The 26,690-nt window shown below is 46.3% G+C and overlaps 2 protein-coding genes across 2 annotated transcripts in view; both read left to right on the forward strand.

Annotated features, from left to right (window-relative positions):
- The window catches only part of LOC119437697 (uncharacterized), a 96,633-nt gene that overhangs the window by 17,771 nt on the left and 52,172 nt on the right, over positions 1-26,690 (forward strand). The window lies entirely within an intron of this gene.
- Positions 1,125-3,001, forward strand: LOC125942593 (uncharacterized). The gene is made up of 2 exons (XM_049660782.1): positions 1,125-1,344; positions 2,119-3,001. Exons 1-2 carry the CDS (start codon positions 1,229-1,231, stop codon positions 2,429-2,431), a joined length of 429 nt encoding a protein of 142 aa, XP_049516739.1. The 5' UTR covers positions 1,125-1,228; the 3' UTR covers positions 2,432-3,001.

The raw sequence follows: 26,690 nt of genomic DNA on the forward strand, positions 1-26,690 counted from the left end.
GCGTGTAACGAGTATACAAGATGGTGTTGCGTGATGGCACCGTTACCGTCGTGCAGGCCGCAAGGCGTGTTCCAGTGGCCTTACAGGAACCCCTCAAGCTGGAACTGGACAGCATGCACTGTGACGCCATTATCACGAAAGTGACTGAGCCAACAGACTGGGTGAGTCCTGTCGTTATTGTTCGAAAGAAGGACGGGAAAATCCGAGTGTGCATCGATCCACGAAACATAAATTAGCGCCTAAAACGAGAGCATTACATAATGCCTTGCAGAGAAGATATAGAAGCAGATCTCGCCGGCGCGACAGTGTTCTCGCGCCTGGATGCAAATTCTGATTTCACCAGATTCCTCTAGATGAAGAAAGTTCCAGAATTTGTACCTTCACAACATCATTCGGCTGCTACCGGTTTATGCGTTTACCCTTTGGTATAGCATCTGCTTCAGAGGTTTTCCATAGAACGTTGAATGAAATTTTTGAAGAAATTCCCGGAGTCAGAGTGTCCGTTGATGATGTGCTTATCTGGGATGCATCCATAGAAGAGCATAATGAACGCCTAAGGTTGCTGCTGCGAGCAGCTAAACGTGCCGGTCTAACATTCAACCCAGAAAACTCCACGATTGCTGTCGAAAAGATAGAATTTCTCGGGGACATAACGGACAAAAATGGCATCAGGCCCAGCCCATCCTTGATAAATTGCATGTTAGAAATGCCAACACCGATGGACAAGCTTGCGGTGCAAAGAATGTTGGGCGTCGCCCATTACTTCGGCAAGTTCTTGCCGTCGCTCGCTGAAAGAACAACACTACTGAGGGGTCTAATAAAAAAAGACCGCATTTTCGAATGGACAGCCAACCACGATCAAGAATGTAATCAATTATGCGACAATTTGAGCAAAGCACCTTAGCTATCTTTCATCCTCAGCGGAAAACTAAAGTGTCGTCCGACGCGTCGCGAAAGGGGCTTGGATCTGCTTTGTTGCAATGCCACAATAACACGTGGAAACCCGGCGCGTATGCGTCACGAGCGCTCAGCGAAACAGAGCAACGATATTCACAAATCGAAAAGGAAACATTAGCTTTGCTGTATGGCTGCGAAAGACTCCATGACTTCATCTGCGTCCACAAAGTAACTGCAGAGAGCGATCATCGGCCCTTGATTGTCATCACTTGAAAACCAATAGGCGATATGCCGCCAAGGCTACAGCGTTTTTTCCTGCGTCTGCTGTGTTATGACCTTGACTTGCAATTCATTCCAGGGAAGCAGCTTGTCCTCGCCGACATGCTTTCGAGAGCCACAAGCAGGCAAGCAGGTGACACCGACAGCGACGACGTGGAAGTCCACGCAGTAAGTGTGATGTCTTTATTAGTGAGCGACCAGACTTGGAAGCGATTGGCAGCAGAAACAGAGAGGGATGAACAGCTTAAGGAAGTACTGAAGAACTTAGAGTCCGGAGAGGATATCAAGGGTCAATGGAAGACATTTCAAGTAGAACTATCCCAAGTTAAAGGAGTACTTTTGAAAGGCTGTAAGGTGGTAATACCCGCTACTATGAGGCGTGAAATGCTAGAAGGCATTCACCAAGGCCACCTAGGTGTCAACAAATGCAAAGCGAGGGCTAGACTGCTTGTTTTTTGGCCTGGAATAAATCAAGATATAGAATCGTTCAACTATAAATGTGCAGCATGCCGAAAGTACGCCTATAAACAGCCGACAGAGCCCCTTATGATGCACCCGGCGCCACCCCAGCCATTGTACCGTGTAGGGGAGGAACTTTTCGAATACGGCGGTAGAGCATACTTGTGCGTTTACGACGCGCTTTCCAACTTTCCTAGGTAGAGTTGCTCAAAGACACATCTTCGAGAACCGTCATAGAAGCAGCAAGTGCAATCTTCGCCAGGTGCGGCGTACCAGTTGAACTTTTCACTGATAATGGCCCCAGTTCACAAGTCATGACTTCGCGGCATTTTCTCGATTTTGCGATTTCAAACACGTCACTTCAAAACCTGGATAGCCTCAGTCAAATGGCCTCGCGGAAAAAGGGCTGCAGGTTGTTAAGCGCATTCTAACAAAAACTACTGACGCGAAACAACACTTCTGGCTTGGACTGCTCGCTTGCAGGATGACACCGATGGAAGGCACCCCTTCACCTGCCGAGGTGTTACAAGGAAGGCGACTGCGAACGACGCTGCCAGATGTCCGGGCCGTTCAAGAACTACAGGGCCGAAAACATTGCCAAAGCAACACTTGGAAGAGGACACTAGTGCCGCTGGGAGCAGGCGACACCGTTCGGGCTAAAACAGGGTCATGGGCAACCAAAGCCCAAGTCCTCAAGCCGTGCAACACTCCCGGGTTATATCACGTGGTCACAGAGGAAGGAAAGGTGCTCTGCCGCAACCGCCAGCACCTACTGCCGACCGGCGAAACCTTCTGAAGGCGTACATGTTCCAACAGCGATGAGGACTTCGGCGAACAAAATGCTAATTATGCTAATTGCAGTGGTGGACCCGCCTATCCACATGCACCCAATGCGGCAAGCACCACAGCAGCATCGAGATGCTCGACAAGACGACGGCGGCCACCACAACGGTTGACCTATGACAGAAACTTTGTGCAGGTGTCGTGATCAGCCTCCAAGCGGTGTGCAATGAACGTTGCCACTTCAGTACACTGTTATATTTGTTAACCTTCTGATGGAAACTTTTAACTGTTCTGTTTTTTTGTTTTCTCAAACGAAAGAGGATGTATCGGGTGATATCGGCATGTACTACACGTGCCGATAAGTACAAGTTATATCGGTGTTGCCCTCTCCCGATCAAGGCATGTATATAAAGCCTTGCTCAATAAACATGATTCTTCCCGTTACGCTCGGACTGTCAGGATGTCCCAACGGCACCAAACAGAGACATGTCATCGTCAAACAAAACGCGTCACACTAGTACATGAATATGCATTGAATTAGCAAATGTACTAAAGGAAAGCCGCGAAGTGGTCATGTGTACAATGTTCAAAGCAACTGCAATGCTCGCATACACCCAAATAAAAGTCAGCTTCCTATGAATGATATTTTTTTATATCTCTTCTTTGAAAGCTTTCTTGAAGCCCGATAAACTTTGTTGCTCCGAACTGAAGTGGGAAGTTCATTAAGCAAATTCGGAATATCATATTGTCCTTGCCCTATGCCATAATTAGTTCTCCTAAATATCTGGAGGGATTTGGTAGATTTATGTGCTTTATAGCGGGTGTTCCAGAAATATCACGGCGCAGCAACAGAAAGAAACACTGAATAAAAGTTCGGCATTTTCAGAGACCTGAATGAGTTATCCATATCAATGTTTGTGTTGTAGGCTGCACTTTTTAGAATATTCTGTAATGTTTACTTTGGTTTTCCAAAAGCTGCAGCAATTAAAAAACAGCAGTTACCATATCTTATACGCAAATAAGCTAGCGCATGCATGATCATGCATCTTTTGCGCTTCTAAGGCAGCACTTCAGAGTATTCATTTTGCCATTTATCACAGCACTCATGAGCAGCTGGCATATAAGAGAAGACCACCATTGAGCTATCCCTAAGGGGTAAGAAATTATATTTCAGTGGCTACCTGGACATACCAGCATCGCTGGTAATAACCTCGCCGACGAAGCCGCCCGGTCTGCTCATCTGGAAGGCCGACCAGTCCCAATGCCCTTATCTAGGACCGATGCTGCAGGAAAGCTTCATATTGTGGCTAAAGCTATCACACATAAATATTGGTCTTCTCTTAACCTCCCGAAGCATCATCTCCACAAAATTGACCCATCCTTGAAGCTGCAAGTGCCATCAAACATTTTCCGCTCTGAGGCGACAGTATTGTGCCGCCTCAGGATCGGGGTGGCATTTACAAAGGCCTACTCGTTCCGCATTGGAATGGGGTATTCGCCCATGTGCGACTCTTGTGGAACCAGAGAAACTGAACGCGCCTTATGCCTCTGTCCCCAGTTCGACATCGAGCTTCAAGCTCTCCGGACAGCACTGAAGCGGCTGAACTGAAGGCCATTTTCAGAAATGAAGATCTTTGGACCATGGCCATATGCGTCGATGGCACAGAAAGCCACGAAAGTCTTGTTGCACTACCTCAGGTCGACAGGTCTTGGCGACCGTCTGTAGACTTCGTGCGAAGTTTCAAATGTGCGCGAAACTGTGCTCCCTTTATTTCATTTCTCTCTCTTTTCATCCCTATACCCCCTTTCCCCAGTGCAAGGTAGCAAACCAGACATGCGTCTCGTTAACCTCCCTGCCTTTCCTCTCTTCTATTGCTCTCTCTCTCTCTATCTTTAGAAGCATAGCTCCGAAGTCTCCGAACATGCAGCTCATCGAAGTTCTGCACAAATGGCACCCATATGAACGTTCCATGATGAATCATTGTCAAAATGAACTTTTAGATATTTAACACTGCCTACGCGTTGTATCGGTGATGCATAGGCTTGTAGCTCCGAAGGCGGTAAAGTTAACACGCAGCTTGTCGAAGTTTTGCACAAATGGCACACATATGAACGTTCCATGATGAATCATTGTCAAAGTGAAATCTTAGATATTTAACGCTGCCTACGGGTTCTATCGGTGATGCATAGGCGTATCTATCGGGGCAGGGAGGGGCCACTTGCCCCCGCCCACCCCATTGTCAGAAGTGGAGGGGCAAAGTGTGCCATTTGCCTCCCCCCCCCCTGCTTTTGAAAGCGGTCACTTTCGGCTATATGCACGCTGGAAAAGCCAACAAAACAACAGTTGAGGCCAAATTTTCTTTGTGAATGCATTAGCCATGTAAGTAATGCTTTTCTTCATTACGTATCCCCTGTTTGGGCAGTAAGGATTGCCTGTGGTGCCTCGCTGCAAATAGATGTAGCAGGCAACGAACAGGGTGCACCATATACGCTGGCATTGTTGAGAAGGCTGGCGCTAGGCACTTCCCGCCATAACAATTTTCTTGTTGCGCTTCTTCCGTCATGCCCAGTTTTTTGGGAACGCCTAATCATATTAGAAAACATAAAGTCAGCTTGCAATATTTAACACAAGGGCGAGTGAATATACCATATTATAATCAGCCACGACCAAGGATGTCGTGCCTTATGGCATGAAATTGTTGGATTATCAAATACCGGAACTATTGAATCTATAATTATATCAAGTGGCTGTGGAATTTCAAAACGATCTTCAGGATTGTCGACAGTTGGGTGAATTGGTGACGAAAATTTTGGCAGTAGTCCTTTGCAGTCTTTCTGCTTTTCTGTGTCCTGTTTTTGTTTGGTGCTTCATGTGTTAATAAGAACACGACACTGTCGAACGTGAAGAGCCATTACTATACTATTACAGCACTGCCTTGAATTTTTTCTATCGGCATGCGCCGCTTTGACGTTGTCTGTTAAGTGTCTTTTTAGGCGGTTTCAACGTGAGAGTTATATTAGCACACGTTCCATGGCAGAAGCAAAAAAGGACGAAATTTCATAATTTTGAAGAAATGGGAGGTCACTTTTCGACTGATATGTACCGAAAGTTCGAACTCGGTAGGTTACTTATCTGCTTTGAAAATATGTACTAAATATCTGCTTTCTCCCAACTTTTATGCGTTATACAAGGTATTTAGTTGCTTTTCCTGGTTATTTCGGTAAACAATGTGATTCACGGTGTACTATCGTGTCCTGTGTGACAAGTGATAAATGTTTTCTCTGTGCGGGTTCATTGCAGCCTTGTAGAAAATCACTTATTCAAGTGTTTTAATGTGTTGTACTGTCGTTACTCCAAATATTTCTCATACTTCTAAAACAACTGCACAAATTACGAACTTCAAATTCCGTGAAAATAGGGATAATTTTTATTGTAATGCGCTGCGAAATTTTCACGTAGTTTTAAATGTAACGCTGTAATTAATTACTGAACCCTTGTTTTTTTCTCCTATTGTTCGTCATACAAGGCTCGCAGTTTGTTTCTCCGGTGTCTTCGGTGAACTAAAGAAGGCATCTTGTTCATATTGGGAGAAAATTAGAGGCATGGTAAGCGTATTGTGTAGGCTACGTTGCAAAAAGATGGGTTAAATGCGTCTTTTTACAATAGATTACGTATGCAAGTGGTCCGGAGCGTTATAAGTGTGTTTAACCAGCGGTGTAAAACTTATACCGCTGCCCTGGCATAATTGCAATTACAACCGAGGTCAAATTTTGCTAGCATATGGAGAACGCTACTCAGTTTGCTGGGCATGTTAAATGCGTGTTGATCAAATACAACTTTTGCAGAAAAAGTTTAAAATTTTAAGAAAAAAAACAGCAAGCGCATTCGTGTGAAGCTGCCGTAATCAGCTACGTGTCCCAAGTTCCCAAGAGTACTCTGCATTCAACAAATTTTATACTTAGAAGGAATGCATGCAGCTTAAGTGGAATTTGTCGCGAAAGTTTAACATTTATTTCTTACTAAGGAGCATTACGAATAATTATTGAACCATCGTTTTCTTTTTTTGTTTTTTGTTTTTAATGCATGATGCATATACATTGGGTTCGCCGGGTGTCCTCAGTGAACTAAACGAGTCAGCTTCTTTATTATTAGTAACAGCATGGACGAGGTAATGGGTGATCTGTAGGCAAAGTTCAAACTAGGTGGGTAATTGAGACTATGGTAATACATAACCTATGTTAAGTGTTTTAGCGTTTTGAGTGTGCCTAAAGAACGGGGAATTTAACCCGTTGCTCTGGCAGAACTACAAATGCCACAGAGACCACACTTAGCAGAAATGGGTAGAACGCTATGAAAATCGTTGTGCGAAGTTAAATGAGTGGAATCAAACAGAGCTTGTCTTAAGTTTTACAACGTGTGATGTGGCCACTGTCTTCTATGTTTCCCATTGTCCCCACATGGCTGTAGGTTATACATGTTTATTATGGTGGCTAGATGGGTAGGTGTGCCGACAGAGCGTAGTTCACCACTTCTTGGCATCATGATGCGGAAGTGGCGCTGCGGACAGTATAACGCCTGAGCTGCGCGCAACATTGGCTGCGCTGTGTAGTCGAGCAGCGTGTTTGATAGTATCGCGGCCTCTGCTCTGGCTTTGAAGTATGCGTTATACAATGCCGTTTTGAGCAGTGTAGGCAAAGCCAGAATGGGGAATGTGTTACTGTCGTCTAGTCAGAAGACACGATATGCTGAAGTCAATTTTGTAGCTTGGCGATTGGTCGCATTTATTGGTATAAACGCGGCGCTCCAGCCCATTGCAATAAATACGTAGATGCATTTTCTCCATGCATAAAAGAATGCTGCAGTGATTTTATACGGTATATGGAAACCTGTTTACGTGATATTTACTGAGTTCTAATGTTTCAATTTCGATAAATCTAGCCATTGTGTTTTATTGCTTGGCATGGCAGCATTTATGCATGGCTTTACTGCCTTGGCGTGGCAGCATTTTGTCTACTTCCACAAGAAGGGAGCTGACTACTTCTGCAGATTTAATTAACAGTCGTTGCACCACCGTTCCCTGGACAGAAACATTTGCTCGCACATATGATCACATACTTTCAGGAGGATGACTTTAGTGAGCGTGGTGCTGTTTCCGTTCTTCTGGCAAACGGAAAACGCGACTGCTGTTGTACCTTCCAATGAATGCCGTGTCCAGCGGCCGGGAGGCAGAACACACGAGCTGACGATCTCTGCAAGTTTAGGTGTAGAAAACTGAATGTTGTCGTTGCCATTTGAGCAGGCTTCACTAAAATCTCCTTCCTGGGATCTCGCCGCATTTTCAGTACAGCTTGCTGTCTTAATCACCTGTTATGATGGCAATCCCAAAGAATTCTTCGTTTTCCTTTTTTTTGGGGGGGGGGGGGAATCACTTTAGAGAGGTAGACGGGAGCACCTGGCAGAATTGATGGCAGTGCATCGTTGGTAAGCCATGGATGCTCCCTTGGAATCTGGTCAACCTCTCGGTTGACCACATGGGTGAAATCGCTCTAAATGAGATGTTCTTGAAAGAGTCGCTCGCACTCAACTGATGTCGGCCCCAGTTGCTTGTCCGCTGGATGCATTTCCTAAAAAGGTCAGGTTATTTTGGCACCAAAAGCAAGGTTATTTTAGGCCTCTTTCTCAGAAATTTAGAACCCTACTTGCAGGTCGGAGCGAAGCAGTGTCCTTGGTGGCCTTCTTTGGTGGAGCAATACTGCCGCTAATATCGTCAGTCATTTTTCCGTCCAGGAACATTTCACATGTCTTATGAACTTTCAAACAGTAAGAAAGACCCGGAGCTATTCACCTTTCAAGCTGACACGAACAGACAACATACAACTATTCCAATACGGGTTTTATATTTTTGCGCGTTATCTGCCACCTACAGCAGACGACGCGCGCTGCGGAACCGCTATACTGACCGCAGCGCCAATTTTGCGTCATGACGCGGAGAAGTGGTGAACTACGCTGCAGACGCGCCGGTCGGCACACCTACCCATCTAGCCACCGTAGTGTTTATATTTTGTGGAAAATAATGGGAGGTGTGGTCACGGTAAGTGCCATGTCTGACAAAAGTTTCACGTTTCTGGTCAAGTTCAAGGTCAGCCTTGCAAATAAGTACTGAACTCTCGTCTTTTTCCCCCTATTTTCATGCCTCATAAGACGTTCGCAGTTGGCTTCTGCGGGGTCCTCGGTGAACCAAGGCACATTGGTTATATTTCGCGAAAATAAGGGGCGCGTTATGGTAATGTGTAGGCTAAGTTGAAAGTGAGGGAACAAATTACGAAATATTTGCAGTAAATTTCGCATGCAAGTGATCCAGAGCGTTATCAATGTGCTTTACAAACAAAGCAGAATTTATCTCGCAGCTCTGGGAGATCTGGGAACGAAACTGAGATAAACTAACATAAATAGTGGGGATGCTATGCCATCAGCTATGGTTAAAGCTTCTGGCTAAGTAAAATGTGTATTGATGAATTACTGGCTTTCAAAAATTCCTAACAGAAAATTTAGTTGCATTGCATCTGTGTATGACCAGCGAAGCTGTGTATGTGGCGATTGACCGTTGCTCCGGCGAAACGTTCCAAGTTTGCGGGATTGGGGCCACATAGACTTTCCGATTGTTCTTTCTTTCCGATTCGCATTCGCATTAATGCTTATTTGATTACTTTTGCATAAGTCTACAACGTTTACGGCGTCGCTTTGAAGCAGAGCTACAGACCTTTCATATTACATGTGCCTCGAAACAAGCAATGTGCCGTCCACATATTAAAAACAGTACTTGTGCCAATTACTTGTCCCAAGTCACGCGGGTATAAGCTAAATAAAAGCCGTGACAGCACTGAACCCTGCGGCACTCCTGCTGTACGGTACCGCAGTGTGCTGTGCACTTAATTAAAGAAACAACAACTTGAGACCGATTCAAAAGATATGTGTTAAATAAATCTAGAAAATGTCCCCGGCAGTCATGGTTCAAAAGTTTACTGCATAGAATACGGTGGTTATAACTGAGTCAAATGCCTTTGAGATATCCAAAAAAGCGTCCACAGGCCACCTGGCTTCGTTCAAACCAAGTGGAATATGTAACGATGCCCAGGTTACAGTGAACTAGAACATACGTATATGAGAAGGGCACCGACCAACACGCGCTTCACCTTATCGCACGTGTCGCTCGAAGTGTTGCTCATAGCGGTGGCGTTCTCGCTAAAGGATCCTTAACACTAAGCCGACACGACACCGCTTTTAGTCTGCCGACTGTTGGCGATAGCCTTTTCCTTCCTTTAAACCGTTGGCCACAGCATTTTCCGTCCTGTAAAAGGCTGTCGCCAACTGTCGACAGGCCAAAATCGGCGTCATGTCTGCCTAGTGCGAAGGAGCCTTAGCTGTTGAACGTGTCTAGCAAACCGTAGCTCTACCCATGGCCGGTTTGGAGCACGCGTCTGCTCAGACGCCAGGCGCGCGTTCCAGATGAGGCCGTGCTCCAGCGCCGCGCATGCGCCTTCAATAGTTAGCGACTGCGGCGCCGCCACTACTGGCGCCACAAAAAGCGTCCGGCGGAGAGGCGCAGCAGTCGCGCCACTCAAAAACGGTCGCGCTGCACTCTAACCAGGTGGTCCTACTTTTAATGCGCTAGCATTCTCAGGGTACTTCGCGCACGGAATAATCTCTTTGACATCGACTTGGAGCACTGAGTACGTGCCACTCGGTCTGTGTTGGTGTTCAACGAACGTCTTTGATGCCTACTTGGGTAACTAGGTATCTGCCACAGGGAAGTTTTCGCTCTGAGATGACGAAAATTATGCTTTGAATTTCTGCTATGCTGGGTGGAGTCGAACCCAGGTCACAAGGGTTCCTCAAGGACAGCAACGCGACGCTTTAGCAGGCATTGCTTCAAATGCACTGGGTATGGGCCTCTCTTCAATGAACATCTCGCCAACTTGGGTCGCTGCGTATGTGGTACTGGGTGTGCGGCAAGCGAGGGAACCATTCTCAGCGTTCGCACGCACCGGTGCGCCGTGCATTTAAGAGGCCACATGCACGCTAGATGGCACCGAGTGTTCTTAGGAAAGTGCAAAAGAGGAGTCGCGCTGCAGTACACGCCTCATACGTAACTCGTTTCGACGGTGGCAATACGTTCTGCGGCTATATTGATGCAATGCTAAGGCACTATCGTCGACAGCCGTTGTTAGACAGGTTCTGCGGAATTTGTATTATTATTAGTTGTAGTATATAGTAGTAATTTGTACTACTTGCGCTGAAAATATCGCAAATTTCTGAAACCAGCCTTCAGGGGCCCTGAAACACCTTGTTACCAGCGACAGAATGGAATGAGTGCGACGGCTTTTATGGAGTGTGTATATGAATTTTTTTGCAAGGGCCCAATATGAACGAATACATAAAGAGGGCAAGGTTGAGTTTACCGGTTCTTCCTCAACTAATTTTTGCTGGGACACGGTCGATAGCAATATAAACAAATGATCGGCATTTATAGAGTGAAATATTGTCGACTTACAACTGAATTTACGTCTATTAAGAAGTGAATATCCACGCATTGGTAACAAAAATAAACCGAAAAGTACAGCAACATCACATGATTTCGGAAATCAACTCTCGTTGTTAAACGCATGCCCACGATTGCCTGAAAACTCGTCAAGATGTTCAAATTGATGTTTTGAAAATGCAGCGGAACGTTCACACGGACACACATGTCGTCCTGCTTATTTATGATTTCAGCCTCTATAATATCGCCGGTTAGCTAGGCTTCATGCTTTGCCAACATTTTGCATTGATCCAACAAGGTCCGCAACCACTGTCGTGGCATTTATATACGCTTCGCTGCTCGCTCATTATTCAGCCAGAGACGTAGGCCAAAGTGGCTCACTGTGGTCAGACATGACCTTTTCGCCATGAGCCCATGCATTATTACTCCTATATACAGTGTTGATCGTTTCTTGCTTTGTCTGCTTTTGTTTAACCCTAAGGAAAGAAAACATGCACCCCGAGAAGTGTGTTGAAGGTGAAACATCTGGTAGCACGTAGACCAGCAACCCTTAGTTTGAGGCAGTTACAGAGAGGGTTTTTTTTCTTTTTTTTACTGTACAATTTTTCAATAAAGAAGCCAGGAGTGTAGCTTACATGATTCTTGCAGATGAAGTCCTAGGTAAGGTGTACACACTTTGCTGCTACTAATGGTAATAATGTGAGCATCCGATAACTAATTTACAAAAATGTACTACTTCCTTTTTTTATTAGTGCCTTTGGGGGCAGTTGTATAAATGGCGAATTTGGATGGAGTCACATTTTAATGCCCCCCCATTCTTTAAAACTCTGGAAAATCTCACCTAATTCTTCACATTCATAATCAATTCTACTTTCAATCGAGGCAAAATGTAAAAAATGTAAACCAATCACGCCGGGAGCGTAGAAAAGTCGGCTGTTCTGTCACGTCAGACGGAAATGCCCCGTGACGAAAACCAGGACTAAGTGTGAAATGGAACGTTGATACCGATACGACACGTTTCGCCTGCCGTGACATGCCACCCCTCAATCTTCGTCATACACTTTCCGTGTGACGTTCGAATTCTCTGGATTGAGCGTTGAAATTCGATGAAGAATATCTTTAATTATTATATGATTTTAACGAGTTAAAAAAACGAGGGTGCAATAATATGTGACTGTCTCCAAGCTTGGGCACACTCTCTCCAAGTTTGCCCAAGGCTATGAAAAGTTAATGAAAAATATTTCTGAATCCGTTTGCCGAGACTCTATATTAGCGGTAACGTTAACGTTATGAGCATTATGTCCGCCTCGCCTAGGAACTCCTATGCCTAAACTCCATGTTCGCTACTCTCATTTGATTGGGTTATATAGGCACTTTTTTAAAATATTTGACATATTGAGGCTGTTTTCAGTGGATGTGCATTAACGACACACAATGACAAGGCTACGTTAAACCTTCTTGCCATCTTTGTCATGGCTTTTCAGATTCTCGAGAAACTAAATAAAAAGAATTAATTGCGAGAGGCTTTTTTATTGTTCTCACGGCACACGCAGTTAATTACTAGGAACTCTTTACATTTCTTCCGGTCCTGAAAGTTCTCAAGAGTCGGTTTTTGCTTATACGGAATCACTAAATCAGTTCTTTTTTTCTTTATTTCGTTTTGAAGAGTTAAATGCAGGAAGTATGGTTCCAATACTTATCCCTCATAATGCAAGAAGTTTTAACCTCATTCAGAAGTTCGTGGTTGAGTCGTGCAATGTAGCGTTTCTTGGCTGTCACATAGGGTTAAGCTGCCGTGAATAAACGAATGAACGAAGCAGTGAAGCAAGGAACAAAACACGTAACCGCACGCGAAAATACAGAAAATTAGGCTGGTTTCTTTCTCTTCGTTATTTTGCATGTGATACCGCTAGGAAAGAAGTTAGGATGCTGCTCAGTTCCATTACAGAAACTGCAGGTGCCTACGCTCCATAGACATCTTGAATAAAAATTTGTAGCGGTTATTGAACAATCAACATGCCTTTAGTGGCATTGGTTTTCTATAGCTGTAGAAATCCGCATCGCCCCGCGGTGAATGGCAACTGTGTGCGTGATGCGTTGGAATCACATGACTCCAGTTTGGGCGAAGGCGAGGAGAGAAGGAAGAAGTGACATTTTGCAGTAGGGAGAAGAAGAGAAAGAAAGCCGCACAGGTAAAGCCTCCGTATTTATTCACAATTGTGGCTACATCGAACTCTGTCGCTCTGTTTGCGCATTGGAATAACGCCCGCAGCACGCACAATCCGATAAAGGTGAATGCTAAATATATGTGCAGCCCACGTGATAATTCACACTCAGCATTCAGGCGTATAGCCGTCATCACGCAATGTCTTGTAATCAAATGCCGTAACTCATTCGTGGTCGCACATGGAAACGCTCTACGTTACAACCCGTCAAGGAGAGAACTCCTCGCTGCGGTCCTGGACGAAGTATGACCCGTGTTTAACATATAATGCTTCGCACGTGCGTGTGTATAGTGCGCATGTTTTCAAAATATCGATTGTTCTTTTCGGTTTGAAGCAGGATTATCCTTTGTATTCCATTGCTTGCCCACCTGCCATGCTCTCAACTGAGAGTTGCAGTATTGCAAATAAATAAACAAAAAATAGGAGCTTGACGTGCAAATGTTAATGGGCAGCTAACTTTAAGAAAGAAAGACGGGGACGGGGAGCACGAAAGGTTAGTACCTCTGTTAACAAACTCATCTGGGACAACCATTAAAAACATTGGTGATTAACTGTTAACTGATGAACTGTTAGTCCCCTGGAACTATACTGGCAGGTGATGGCCTCCTCGCAGTTACTCCCATGAAGAGTAACTGTTTCCTGTTTGCACGCTATGTAGTGAAACTCGACTTTAGGTGGACAGTGCTTGCGTGAGGTTCACAGGGTGATGTATAAGAATCGTCACACTACGTTGAATTTGCCCGCAGGGGCGCCTGCGTCAGCAGGCGTTTGGTGAGCTGCGCCACCACGTACCCGAGCACACGAGGGTTGGACCCTCAGCGTCAAATGTGCGCGGCTTAGCCGTGTCCGGGGAAAAGGGGATCCTGGGGGTTGAGCCAACGCTGAGTGTTTGGACCTTTAAGGCCCCTCGGCGGAGGCAACACACCCCTTTGGCCTCGGCTTCACGTAGACGGCACCCCCGGACTGACCCACCCGGGGGAAATCGGTAGTTGCCTTTTCCTGTCTCTCTCTCCAATCTTCGTCTTTCTCTCGCCTTTTCATCTTTCCTGTCTTCTACTCTCTTCTATATTACTTCCGAGCTTCTTGGCAGCGAGGGTTAACCCTGTGTGAGTAGCCAACCTAGGTTATTTCATATTCGGTTATAGTGGTGACGTACGGCTGGCGTCTGCAGGACCTGTGTTTACAGGCCCTGCAGCGTCCCCTTGTTGGGCTCCGTGGTGGGTGGCTGGCGTTGCTGCCGAAAAATCCATATATCCTTATGGCTAGTTCCTTCCCATCACTCCCTGATCGCCGTCTGAAACGAGGGCGCACCGAAGACGTGTTCCAGTTCTTTGGACAACAAAGACAAAACTTCCCTAGATTCCATGTAATTCACTCCGAAAAAGCAGGAAGACAAGTACGAACAATCTCTCCATTTCTAGTCTCTAAATCCCTAACTGAGGCTTTTGGGCCAGGTTACAAGTCATCGAGGATGGCCAGTGGTGATCTCCTCTTGGAGCTCCATGATCAGAAACAATATGACAAGCTGCCTAATCTAGTGTCCTTTGGGGACATCCAAGTAACTGTTACCCCACACCGCACCATGAACACCACCCGAGGCGTTGTCTCAGACGACGATTTGTTGGAACTGACTGAAGCTGAACTCTTGGAGGGCTTCAGTGAACAGAATGTTATCAACGTTAAGCGAATTAAAATGAGGCGTGACGGAAAAGAAATCCAGACTAAGCACCTGATACTCACTTTCAATTCAAGTGTTCTGCCCGAGTCCATCGAGGCCGGGTACATCAAACTTCGTGTAAGGCCATACGTGCCAAATCCTCCGATATGTTTTAAGTGCCAGCGCTTTGGGCACAGCTCACAGAACTGCCGAGGTCGGCAAATGTGTGCGAAATGCAGTGCACACGAACACACTTCTGAATCTTCTGAAAACTCTCTCCACTGTGTAAACTGTGATGGGGAACACGCCGCATACTCGCGGTCCTGCCCATCCTGGAAAAAGGAAAAAGAAATTGTCACAATTAAAGTAAAACAAAACATTTCGTTCAAAGAGGCACGTCGGCAGGTATCCTACCTGCCAAAAACCAGCTTTGCCGAAGTGGTGCGTCAGGGGGCTGCGCCACAACGGCTTTCAGCGGCTGTCTGGCACATGCGTAGTGAGCCAGCCGTGACGCCATCCGCCCCCTCGGCGGCTGCAGCTAGTGCTGCTCCGCCATCTCAGAAGAAGGGGCCATCGACCTCCGGGCTGGTGGCCTCAAGGGTCTCGTCTCTTGAGACGAGGCCTTCAACGCGAACAAACCGCTCTCAAGAGCGGGTGTCCAGCGCGCCGCAAGAGCCGATGGACACATCTTCTAGCCAGATGGCGCAGCCAGCGCCTAAGGAGCGGCGAGAATCTCTCGACCGCTCCAAAAAGAGAAACCCCGCCTTACAGGGCCTCTAAAGGGTTCTGTAAGCTAACTTTCTTTTCTTAAACACACAGCACAAAACTCTTTTTAATATGGGCACTCAAATAATTCATTGGAACGTCAGAGGTCTCCTTCAAAATCTTGACGACGTGAAAGAACTCCTCCGCAAGTTTAGTCCCAGGGTGCTGTGTTCAAGAAACACACCTCAAACATACACAAACAAATTTCCTTAGACAATATGCTATTTTTCGCAAAGACCGCGAGGACACTGTCGTGTCATCCGGTGGTGTAGCTATCATAGTAGACAGAGGTGTTGCCTGCCGGGAAATAAAACTTCGTACGCCCCTAGAGGCAGTTGCTGTCCAAGGGGTGCTGTTTGACAAGCTAGTCACTATCAGCTCTATATACATCCCTCCCAGTTATCACCTTAATAAAACCGAATTTCAAAACTACATAGATGAACTTCCGGCTCCATACATAGTTGTCGGAGATTTGAACGCACACAACACACTGTGGGGAGACTCGTTGCGATGCGAGAGGTCGCCTAATCGAAAACTTTCTCTTTTCCTCAGGAGCATGTCCACTTGATAAGAAAGAGCCAACATACTACAGTGTGGCGCATAATACATACTCCTCCATAGATTTAACTATAGTATCAAGCACAATAATGCCGTACCTAGAGTGGTCCGTTCTCAAGAACCCTTTTGGGAGCGACCACTTCCCTATTATATTAAACTTAACGAAACAAGATATAAGCTCACCACACATTCCCCGATGGAAGGTTGACACAGCTAACTGGGAACGTTTCCGAGAACTTACGTATTTAAGCACGGATGATATTGCCTCCTTTAATATAGAAGACGCTGTGGTGTATATTACAGGCTTTATAATTGACGCTGCCACGAAATGCATCCGTCAAACTAATGGACTAGCGAATAAATGTCGCATCCCGTGGTGGAATGAAGAATGTAAACAAGCATGGAAAAATCTAAACAAAGCTTGGGGACGACTTCGCGACTCCCCAACTGCTGAAAATTTGATTAGTTTCAAACAAATAAAGTCCCAGGGTAGAAGAACACGCCGACGTGCTAAAAGGGAGAGTTGGGAGAAGTACATCTCCAGTATAAATTCTTACACGGATGAGACAAAAGTGTGGAATCGAGTAAATAAATTAAAAGGCCGGGAGGTACACCCATTACCGTTAGTCAGTACCCAAGGTGAGAGCCTGGAAGACCAGGCAGATTGTCTGGGCGAACACTTCGAACATGTATCCAGTGCGTCCCACTACACACAAGCATTTCTGAGGTTCAAAGAACGCGAAGAGCGACAGCCCCTTAAACGTAAAGGTTCATCGAGTGAGGCCTACAACTATCCATTTACTTTAACTGAACTCAAGGCATCCCTCGCTTGCTGCAATGACTCGGCGCCAGGCGGTGATCGTGTCATATATGAAATGATTAAGTACGTACATCCTGAAGCTCTGAAAACACTCCTGTATCTTTTCAATGCCATGTGGGCAGATGGTTATATCCCGTCCTCGTGGAAGGAAGCTATAGTCATCCCCGTGCTTAAACAAGGCAAAGACCCATCCCTAGCCAGCAGCTACAGGCCAATTGCGCTAACAAGCTGCCTGTGCAAACTATTTGAAAAAATGATAAACAGGCGCTTAATCTCTTTCCTTGAATATAACAAACTACTAGACCCCTTGGAATGTGGTTTCAGGGAAGGTATGTCCACAACAGACCACCTTGTTCGCATTGAGTCTTATATTAGGGATGCTTTTATACATAAGCAGTTCTGCCTCTCAGTGTTCCTCGACCTAGAAAAAGCTTACGACACGACATGGTGCTACGGCATTCTCAGAGATCTTTCCACGATGGGTGTCCGTGGCAACATGTTAAATACAATCGAAAGTTACCTATCTAATCGCACATTCCGCGTAAGAGTGGGTAACGCTCTGTCTAAATCATTCACCCAAGAGACCGGTGTACCACAGGGAGGCGTGCTCAGTTGCACACTATTTATAGTAAAAATGAATTCCTTGCACAGAGTCATTCCACGCACAATGTTTTATTCCATTTATGTCTACGATGTACAAATAGCCTTCAAGTCATGCAATATTGCCATCTGCGAACGACAAGTGCAGCTTGGAATAAACAAATTGTCCAAATGGGCGGATGAGAATGGTTTTAAAGTTAACGCTCAGAAGAGCACTTGCATACTCTTTACAAACAAGAGAGGCGTAATGCCAGTCCAAACTATTGAAATCAAAGCAGATGCGCTCTCTGTAAGCAGCGAGCACAAGTTTCTTGAAGTAACTTTAGATTCAAAACTCACGTTTATTCCTCATATTAAGCGTCTGAGGGCAAAGGGCCTGAAGACAATGAACCTCCTAAAGCTTCTATCGCGCACAACATGGGGCAGTGATCGAAGGTGTCTCTTAAACCTCTATAACAGTCTTGTCCTCTCACGCCTTGATTACGGGTCTATAATTTATAATTCTGCAACGCCAAGTGCGTTAAAAATCCTAGACCCCGTTCACCACTTGGGCATCCGTCTCGCGACTGGTGCTTTCAGGACAAGTCCAATCCAGAGCCTCTACGTAGAGTCGAATCAGTGGTCGCTTCATCTGCAATGGTCATACAGCAGTTTTACATATTTCCTGAAAGTACAAGCAAACATTGAACATCCTTGTTATTCAACTATAAATGGCGTGACCGCTGCCATACTCTTCCATAATCGACCTGCCGCGAGAAAGCCATTCTCTTTGCGTGTGAGGAACCTCAGTGAGGAAATGGGTGTTCCGCTTATTGAACAATGTCCTGTGGCTCCAGCGAAACTGTTGCCACCGTGGCAGTGGCAGCTCATAGAGTGTGACACATCGTTCGTAGAGATCACTAAACACGCGCCAGAGGCACATATTAGAATTCATTTCTTAGAACTCCAATTTAAATACTCGTGTACAGAGTTTTACACAGACGCTTCCAAGTCACATGCCGGGGTATCTTATGCAGCCATCGGCCCATCGTTTTCGGAATCCGGTGTACTGCACCCGGAGACAAGTATCTTTACGGCTGAGGCCTATGCAATATTATCGGCTGTAAAGTTTATAATGAAATCAAAACTCAAAAAGACTATCATATTTACAGACTCGCAAAGTGTTGTGAAAGCATTGCAATCACTCTGTAAACACAAAAACCCTGTACTTAATGAGCTCTATTCCATTCTGTGTAAAGCGTATATATCTAACCAGCATGTGATTATATGCTGGGTGCCGGGTCATAGAGGCATTGAGGGTAATGTTCGAGCAGATCAAATGGCCACATCTGTTACATCTCAGGCTATTAATCCTACAACTGCTGTTCCTGCAACAGATTTGAAGCCTTTCCTGCGAAGGAAACTGCGAAGCCACTGGCAACGCTTGTGGTACGCTGAAACAAACAATAAGCTTCACCTCATTAAACCACAGTTAGGTTTCTGGCCTCCCGTAACGAAAACACGACGAACTGATGTCCTATTCTGTCGTCTCAGAATAGGACATACATATGGCACCCACAATTTTTTGCTTACTGGTAGTGAACCACCAACCTGTGGTAGATGTGGTGAGAGGCTGACTGTCCTCCATGTCCTCGTGGAGTGCCGGGAAGCTGAAACAGAAAGAAAGAAATATTTTTCACAAGCGTACCGATATCATGTCCCGCTTCACCCCATTATGTTTCTTGGCGAAGAACCGATCTTTAATGCCAAAGCAGTTGTCGACTTTTTGAACGATGTGGTCCTGCATGTTATTAGCCCAACTAGTTCGTAGCGCATCCTCTATCCAGAGGATGCCGCTGTGATAATTTTTATAGCACATGCCTCCAGGCCCTTGTGGTTCAAGGGCTCTGTCTAGGCAGTAGTGCTTCTTGCAAATTACTGCATCTTAAATATTTTAAATATCGTGTCATTCTTTCTCAATGTATTCTTCATTGCATAGTACACCTCATTATTCATTGCCATGATTTTAGTACATGTATATTTTACGCACTTTACAGCGATTATTTTTCGGCCCCTTTACAGCCCCGTCACATCTACTTCTCAGAATTCATCACTTCACTGCGAACTAACAAACACTGGCATGGCGCTCTTTGGCCATACCTGGCCCTTGCGCCACTAAACCACACACATTCAATTCAATTCAAACTACGTTGAATTTCCGCATTTAATTAACAGAAAATGGACGTTTAGACTGTATTACTCGACGGCATGAAGTCCTAACTCATTTTTCTATATTGACATCTTTGAGACACACGACGAAATACTTTTTTCCCCTGCTTGGGTTGCCAGGCGGCATAACGTCAGCGTGTAATTAAATGTAAGCATGCAGGCCCGTTTCATAGAGATACTGCAATAGCGACATATCAAATGTGTCGTCCATAATCCCCCTTTCATAGTCTTCAGCTTAATCACTCTTCAGTTCCACACCTTTAAGTACACTTTCGCAAATTGTCTTTGTCCCAGGGCACGTCCAAAGGAGAGGACGACGAAAGACTTTGTCGCTGAAATTTGCTCGCCGCACCCTCGCTTTGCATTCAATCTCGACAGGGACTAACGGCAGGTTTTTTAGACTAAGTGCTCCTTTACCGTTGCTTTCCCGGGCATTTTTCTTAGAGTAGAAACAAAGCTCGGGCAGACCGAAAGCAGTGGGCTAACTCCCTAAAATAACTCCCTCCGTATAAGAAGTTCATCAACTGCCTACGCTTAAGAGACAGGCTTAGCACAGCATTTACAGACCGCTTCACTAGGACGGGTGTATAAATACAACAGTGTGCATGCACACGGCCGCTAAGCGGAAACACTACAGTGGAATCTAGATGATACGAATCTCACGGGTTCACGAAAAATATTCTTGTTAGCCGAAATTCGTATCATCGAAACACAATTAAAACTAGCTAAATTAAAGAGTCAGAGGTGAACTCACGTAAATAGTCAGAGGCACACGCAAGTAAAAAGCATTTACAATATAGACCACTTATAACGTAACCGTTTATAGTGCATAACTAGCTACAACGCGTCCTTTTCCCACTCCCGTTTTCCCTCCCATAGAACTCTATATATACGCATACCACTTACAGTGCAGCCGCGTGAGACTAAATACCGGTTATAATGCGGCTTCCGCGAGAAAATCTCGCCGACAAGGGCGTAGCGAGCACGCTTCTCAACGAGGTGCGCCCACCGATGGGAGAGGAGCTCAACGAGGGCGATGCGGAGGAGGAGCATGAGGCGTGGCGCATGAGACCAATGGCGATAAAATCGTCCCCACGCGCCGTATGTGCGAGTGAAAGCGCGCGGGGGACGCGCGCCTTCACGGAGAGCGAACGCACAGCGGAGAGCAAACGCGACTTCCGTCGCGCGAAAGGCCGTGAGGGTATGGGAGGGAGGGAAGGGGGCGACGCTGTGCTGCGGCACCAAATGCATATCTTGCAACCGGGCGCAAGGGTAACTGGCGACGTAATCTCCCACGCGAAAGGAGCAAAGTGGGAAGGCAGCTGGGGAGGGAGGGAGGGGAGGCGGCTTCTACACTGCCAACAAATGCGTTCCTGTACTTTGCTCTTGTGCCGGCTGTTAGTGATGTCGCGCGCACCGTATCAAGAAAGCGATATCCCCATGGCTTTGACCTTTGTATGCGCTGTGCGTAGGCCGCTCAGTTTCCTTTGAAGCGATAGACCGCACGAACCTTTGATCGCTGCGGCGGCCGCGCTTCGCCATGCCTGCGTGGGGAAAAGCACAAAAGCAACAAAAGCGCCACCGCTTCAAACTCTTCGCGCCCAGTCGCGGGCTCCGCGCTGTCCGGCGCCGCGTCCCCGCCTCAGCACCAAAAGAGAAAGGGAAGAAGCGCGTGACTGCGCGCTGTTCTCTTTCGCGGCCGTCGGTGAGACGGTGTTTATTCGTATCAACCGACCGGGTCGAAAAGCGATTCGTAACAACCGTTCTCTAGCACATTCCAAAGTAATGGGGCTCGGACGGGACCGCAGAAAAATTCGTATCATCCGGAAATTCGTATTAGCCGTGATCTTATTCTCGAGATTCCACTGTATATACTTGCGCCTGCGTGCAACGATCATGCGGCCCTCAGGGGAACGTGATGGGGCGCCCGCACACACCATCGTAGTTTCACAGCGCTTCGTACGTACCCTTGCGACTAGCGGTTAAGGCATAGAGTAACATACGGATTACAAGAGTGGCCACTCCAGCCTAAAAGCGGCCGAGCTACGCAGCTTCATGCCGCCCGCTAGAGGGCAATACAACACTCCCTGTCTCCAAGGGAACGCACGTACTAGTTATCTACTGTAGTAACTTTTCTATAGTGCACTGTACGTCTACTTGTCTATGTGGCTGTAGACGTAGACGTTATCAACGGGATCAGCCGTCCGTAAGCGGTGGATGATAAGACTAGTATATACAGCAAAGCATAACGTATCGCTGCAAAATATCGGCCATGGTGTGATCAGGCAAGGTGACGCTACAAAAGATGTGCGATAACGTCTGCGTGGTCTTTGCTGGCTTCGTCTGCCAGAACGTCTGTCTGCTTGGCTGCTGCTTGGTAAGAAGGCCTTCATTACGTTCTTTTTTCCCTTTATTACTTTGCAAATTGCTTATGTATTTGTCACTTCAGCCGTAAGTTGACATTTGTCGCATAGTGCTGTTCGCCGCAGAGAGCTTTTTGTGTTCTTCATTTCGCGCATGATGTTCGTGGATTGCTTCACCTTATGTAAGAAACGGCAATTTGGAATGCTGCGCGGCACGTTTGCGAGAAAACTGTTTCTTGGCGCCAGAAAGTGAGTCGGCACACGCCGGTGTACGTAGTCTGAATTCAATGCACGTGTGGGCAATTGTGTGAAAGAATGCAGTTATGCTTAGGGTCGTTATTTGTGGCGTGCGCAGATTGCTTGAAGCCTTTGTTACGAGCGCAATTAGAGAGAACTTGTGAATTGAGAAGAATGTTTGTAAGCTGTGGCTACGACGTCTTCTGAATAAACACTCCTGCCTCAGTAGCGCATGCATGGCACTGAAGGTTGCTTTTTTTTTTTCAGCTGCGACAATTGCATGTGACGCTCTTCGCGAAAGGGCGATCTGAAGTGCGTAGGTGAAATTATGTGCGAAGGTGGGAGAGAAAACATAACCAATACTTTTTTTTCAGGTCATGCCGACCACAGTCAAGTACTACGGGAATTACTGCTGTGTTGCGAGGTGCAGTAACAACGGCAGGACAGGGAGAGAGCGTGGTTGGCTGCCAACTGCAGTGAGCAGCCTTCATTCCTTGTTTGCTATGCAGCCCAAAACTACCACTTAATAAGAAAGGTTAGGCTTCAAAGGACGAGCGTTGTTTTCCTCTTTAATGCTAATGCTGTATTCTGCAGTTTTACTGTTCTGTGGGGTTTTTCATATCACCTGTTAATTCTTTTTGTGAAATTTATTCTCAACATATGGCACCTGTATTGGCATGTCTTGCACTTTGCAGTGCAACCATCTTTCTGTGCTTGCGTTCATCGGCGTGCGTCTAAATGTACAAAAATCCCTCACGTGACTCGATCCTAGGCACCTAGGGACACGATCATTTAGGGACTTTTGAGAAGGCGCGATGGTGGCGCCAAGCGACGACGGCATGCGACCATGGAGGAAGGAAAAAAACATGCGACGGCGTGTTCGTTCTCTGGCCCGCGCCGACCGCGCGTTGTTCAACGTTGCGTGTGTGATTGTGCTTGCGTTGCTTGTGTCTTGTGTATTGGTTGTAGGTTCTGTGTTACTTGGCGGAAAGCCGTGAGTAGTGCTTGTGTGGCAGTGCGGCTTTGGCCTCGGTGAGCGCTGGCAATACAGAACCACGGCCGCTCGATGAAAAACACATGGTGTGTTTTTCATCGAGTGGTCGTGACAGAATCTGCGTTGTGTGATCCGTGTTCCTTGACAATGCGGAGGTGGTGACGATTGAAATGTCGAAGTGGCGTAGCGCCTCGGCAGCGCAATTCAGCGAACCGCGATGTAGCGTCGCCGTGTCCGCTTTGCATAACAGACGTCGAGGGATGTGCTGCTCTCTACAAGTCACAAAAATGTGACTGCTTCGACCGCCCACGGTTGAGCGCTAAATGTGTGGTTTGAGTACTGTGCTTGAAACGAGTGGTGCAGCTGTGGTGCCCTAATTTCGCACAATTGAGACGCGTGCTTTTGTGCAAAAAGGGCAACAAATCGTATCTTAACCCGCTGAGGCGATGCTACATTGTCAACAATGCCGTGCATGTTTATTATGATGGTAGTCTCTACAGCAAGCATGCTTTATGCAAGCAAGTATGCACTGCAGCTATGCTGTGAATATAGCCTCAACTCGAATGTGGCGTTTGCAGGACCCTTATGTTTGTTTCGGCTTTCAAACAAGCTGTATGTTGTTAGGATTATCACTCACTGCTCACATGAGACATGGCGGGGGGGGGGGGGGGGGGAGGTCCATCGTGTGGGCTGGGGCTCAGCCAACACCACCTAGACTTTTTTTCAAGGCCTCGGCAAGCCTCCGTCTCGACAGCGTGACGTCGCTGCTGTGAGATCTGTGAGAAAGCAACGCTCGACTGGCTGGAGTCGGAATGGCTTGCGGCTTCTGTTCGCCAAATAGACAGACAATCTCGTTTGCTTCGAAACAAGTTTTCAGAAGGCAAACTGAAAGAAATTATTACCTACTATCTAACAAAAAGAGCTTTGCAATATTTTATCTTTCAAATGATGCACTTATTTACTTGATTTATTCACGCTTTAAGCATTTTCGTGCACAGCCGAGCGAAGTTGGCAGCGCATGACAGTGCGTCTGGCCACATTGATCTTACGTGCTCGCTCGCTCTGCTGGCTGTTGTGGTTGTAGGCTAGTGGCATTGTTACCGCTCACGCTGTTTTTTTCTTTCTCTTGTGCTGTGTGAGCATGGTTGGGTAAACAACGCAATATGCCTGGATGCTGCTGTGCACCGGGGTGCAACTCTAACTATGCTCATGGACCTAAAGCGCGCGTCTATCGGTTTCCGATGGACGCCGACCAAAGAACCGCATGGACGAGAGCGATCCCGCGCAAGGATTTTGCGCCCACAAAATACACTGTGGTAAGTGCGTTCTTTCACTTGTCGCAGGTGCCTACGCATGTGTAAACTCACTCAGCTACGCAACTAAAAACCTTTCAATTTTCATTATTTGTGAGCTAAGCTTTCGAGGCACTTGCAGCATATTTTACGAAGGACATGAGACACGCAGTGTTAGTAATCGTGCTGCTTGCCTAATTTTTGTTTTCGCGCGACCAACCTTGACAAACAGATACTTTCCTCGCAATCTCACGCCTAGCTGATGACCTGAGTCGCTCTAAACGGACTGCAGCGCCTGATCGAATCCTATGAGAGTTAGAGTAAATAAACAGCGCTCGCCTGTTGGGCCGCCTAACAAGGCATTGTTACTATGATAATGCCTAATAATACAGCCACATTTTGTGATATGTAGTTGACTAATGTCCACTAACTTTTTCTTGCTTGATTTTTGTGCTATAAGCTCTGTTTCATTTTTTTTTCAGGTGTGTGAGAAGCACTTTCTTACAAGTGATTTCGTGACCACTTCGACCTATCGAGATGAGAAAACCGGACGAGTACTTGAAGTTCCTCTCCAGCTGAGACGACTCAAGTCTGGTGCTATCCCCAGCCTATTTCCAAACTGCCCTTCGTATCTTTCTCGTCCCACTACTATTGTCCGGGAAGGCCCTGAAGAGAAGCGGCTTCGTCTAGAGGGAGAATCACTACAGGAGGCAATAAGGCAGTCCGTTAAAGCTCACGAAGAAGAGAAGAAAAAGAATAACGTCAGTACTTTTGAGGACTTGCTCACCGCTCTGACAAGCTTCCAGACAAACACCTTCTGGACAAAACTTGTTACTCACGACAAAGTCCTCTTCCTAAACTTCGATTCTCAAGAAGCTCCAACCGTGCGGTTTTCTGTTACAGTGTCAGCTGATTTGATCGTGAAAGTGTTTGTTGGTGACGTGCAGCTTAACAAGCTCGGGACCCTCGTGCTTCCTGTTTGTTTGTGTGATCTGCGGGAAATCGACAAGGTCCTTACTGCTGTGCAAAGTTTGGCAGGAAACTTCTCCAACAGCGAAGAACGCCTGCAGATTGTCTTGAAGAAGACAGTGGAAACACTGGATGAACTAGCGTCACAAAGTTTCCCACACGAGTGGCAAGTGGAAGTTGTCAAGTTCGTAAAACAACAAGTCGGCATTTTACTGAGCAGAACTTCGAGATACCCTGCGGACTTGCTGGTATTTGCTAGCCTTGTGTTCACTATATCTCCACATGCGTACAGATTTATTAGGTCCACATCAAAGTTGAAACTTCCACATCCCGACACAATTAGACGTGTCTGTGGGTCATACCGTGTGAACCCATGCTCTGAGCAACAAGATGCTTTATTTCTGTCATATGCAAAGAGGCTGGCCGTAGGAATGGATGACCAGGAAAAAACTGTGACGCTTGTCATGGATGAAATTCATCTGCAGCCATACATTGACTACAAAGGTGGTGGTCTAGTAGGAATGGCTACAAACAATCAAAACGCAGCAAAAACTGCATATGTGTTTATGATTCAAAGCCTCCTGTCGTCAAGCAAAGACGTAGTGCACATCCTTCCTGTGGCGAAAATAGATGCAATACAGCTGCATCAATTTCTTCGTGAGCTCATTAATGGGCTGGAGGCTACAGGATTTCGAGTAATCGCGGTTGTTTCAGACAACAACTCCATCAATGGGAAGGCAATGTCATTTTTTTCAGAGCCACGGAAGGTTGATACGGTCTACAAGCATCCATCAGACCAATCAAGACCACTGTTTTTTATTTTAGATTCTGTTCATGTTTTAAAATGCATACGAAACAATTGGCTTAACCAGCGTAACAGTGGTAAATGTATGTTTTTTCCAGACATCAATGGACTACCTGACAAGCCGTGCGTGCTAACAGCTTCATTCAACACGCTGCTAGAGCTTCATGAGAGAGAGAGAAATGAGCTTGTACGACTTGCACCAACATTGTCTTTGAAGACACTGAAACCTTCGAACTTAG

Source organism: Dermacentor silvarum, chromosome 1 (assembly GCF_013339745.2).
Source record: "Dermacentor silvarum isolate Dsil-2018 chromosome 1, BIME_Dsil_1.4, whole genome shotgun sequence".
Lineage (NCBI taxonomy): Eukaryota > Metazoa > Arthropoda > Arachnida > Ixodida > Ixodidae > Dermacentor > Dermacentor silvarum.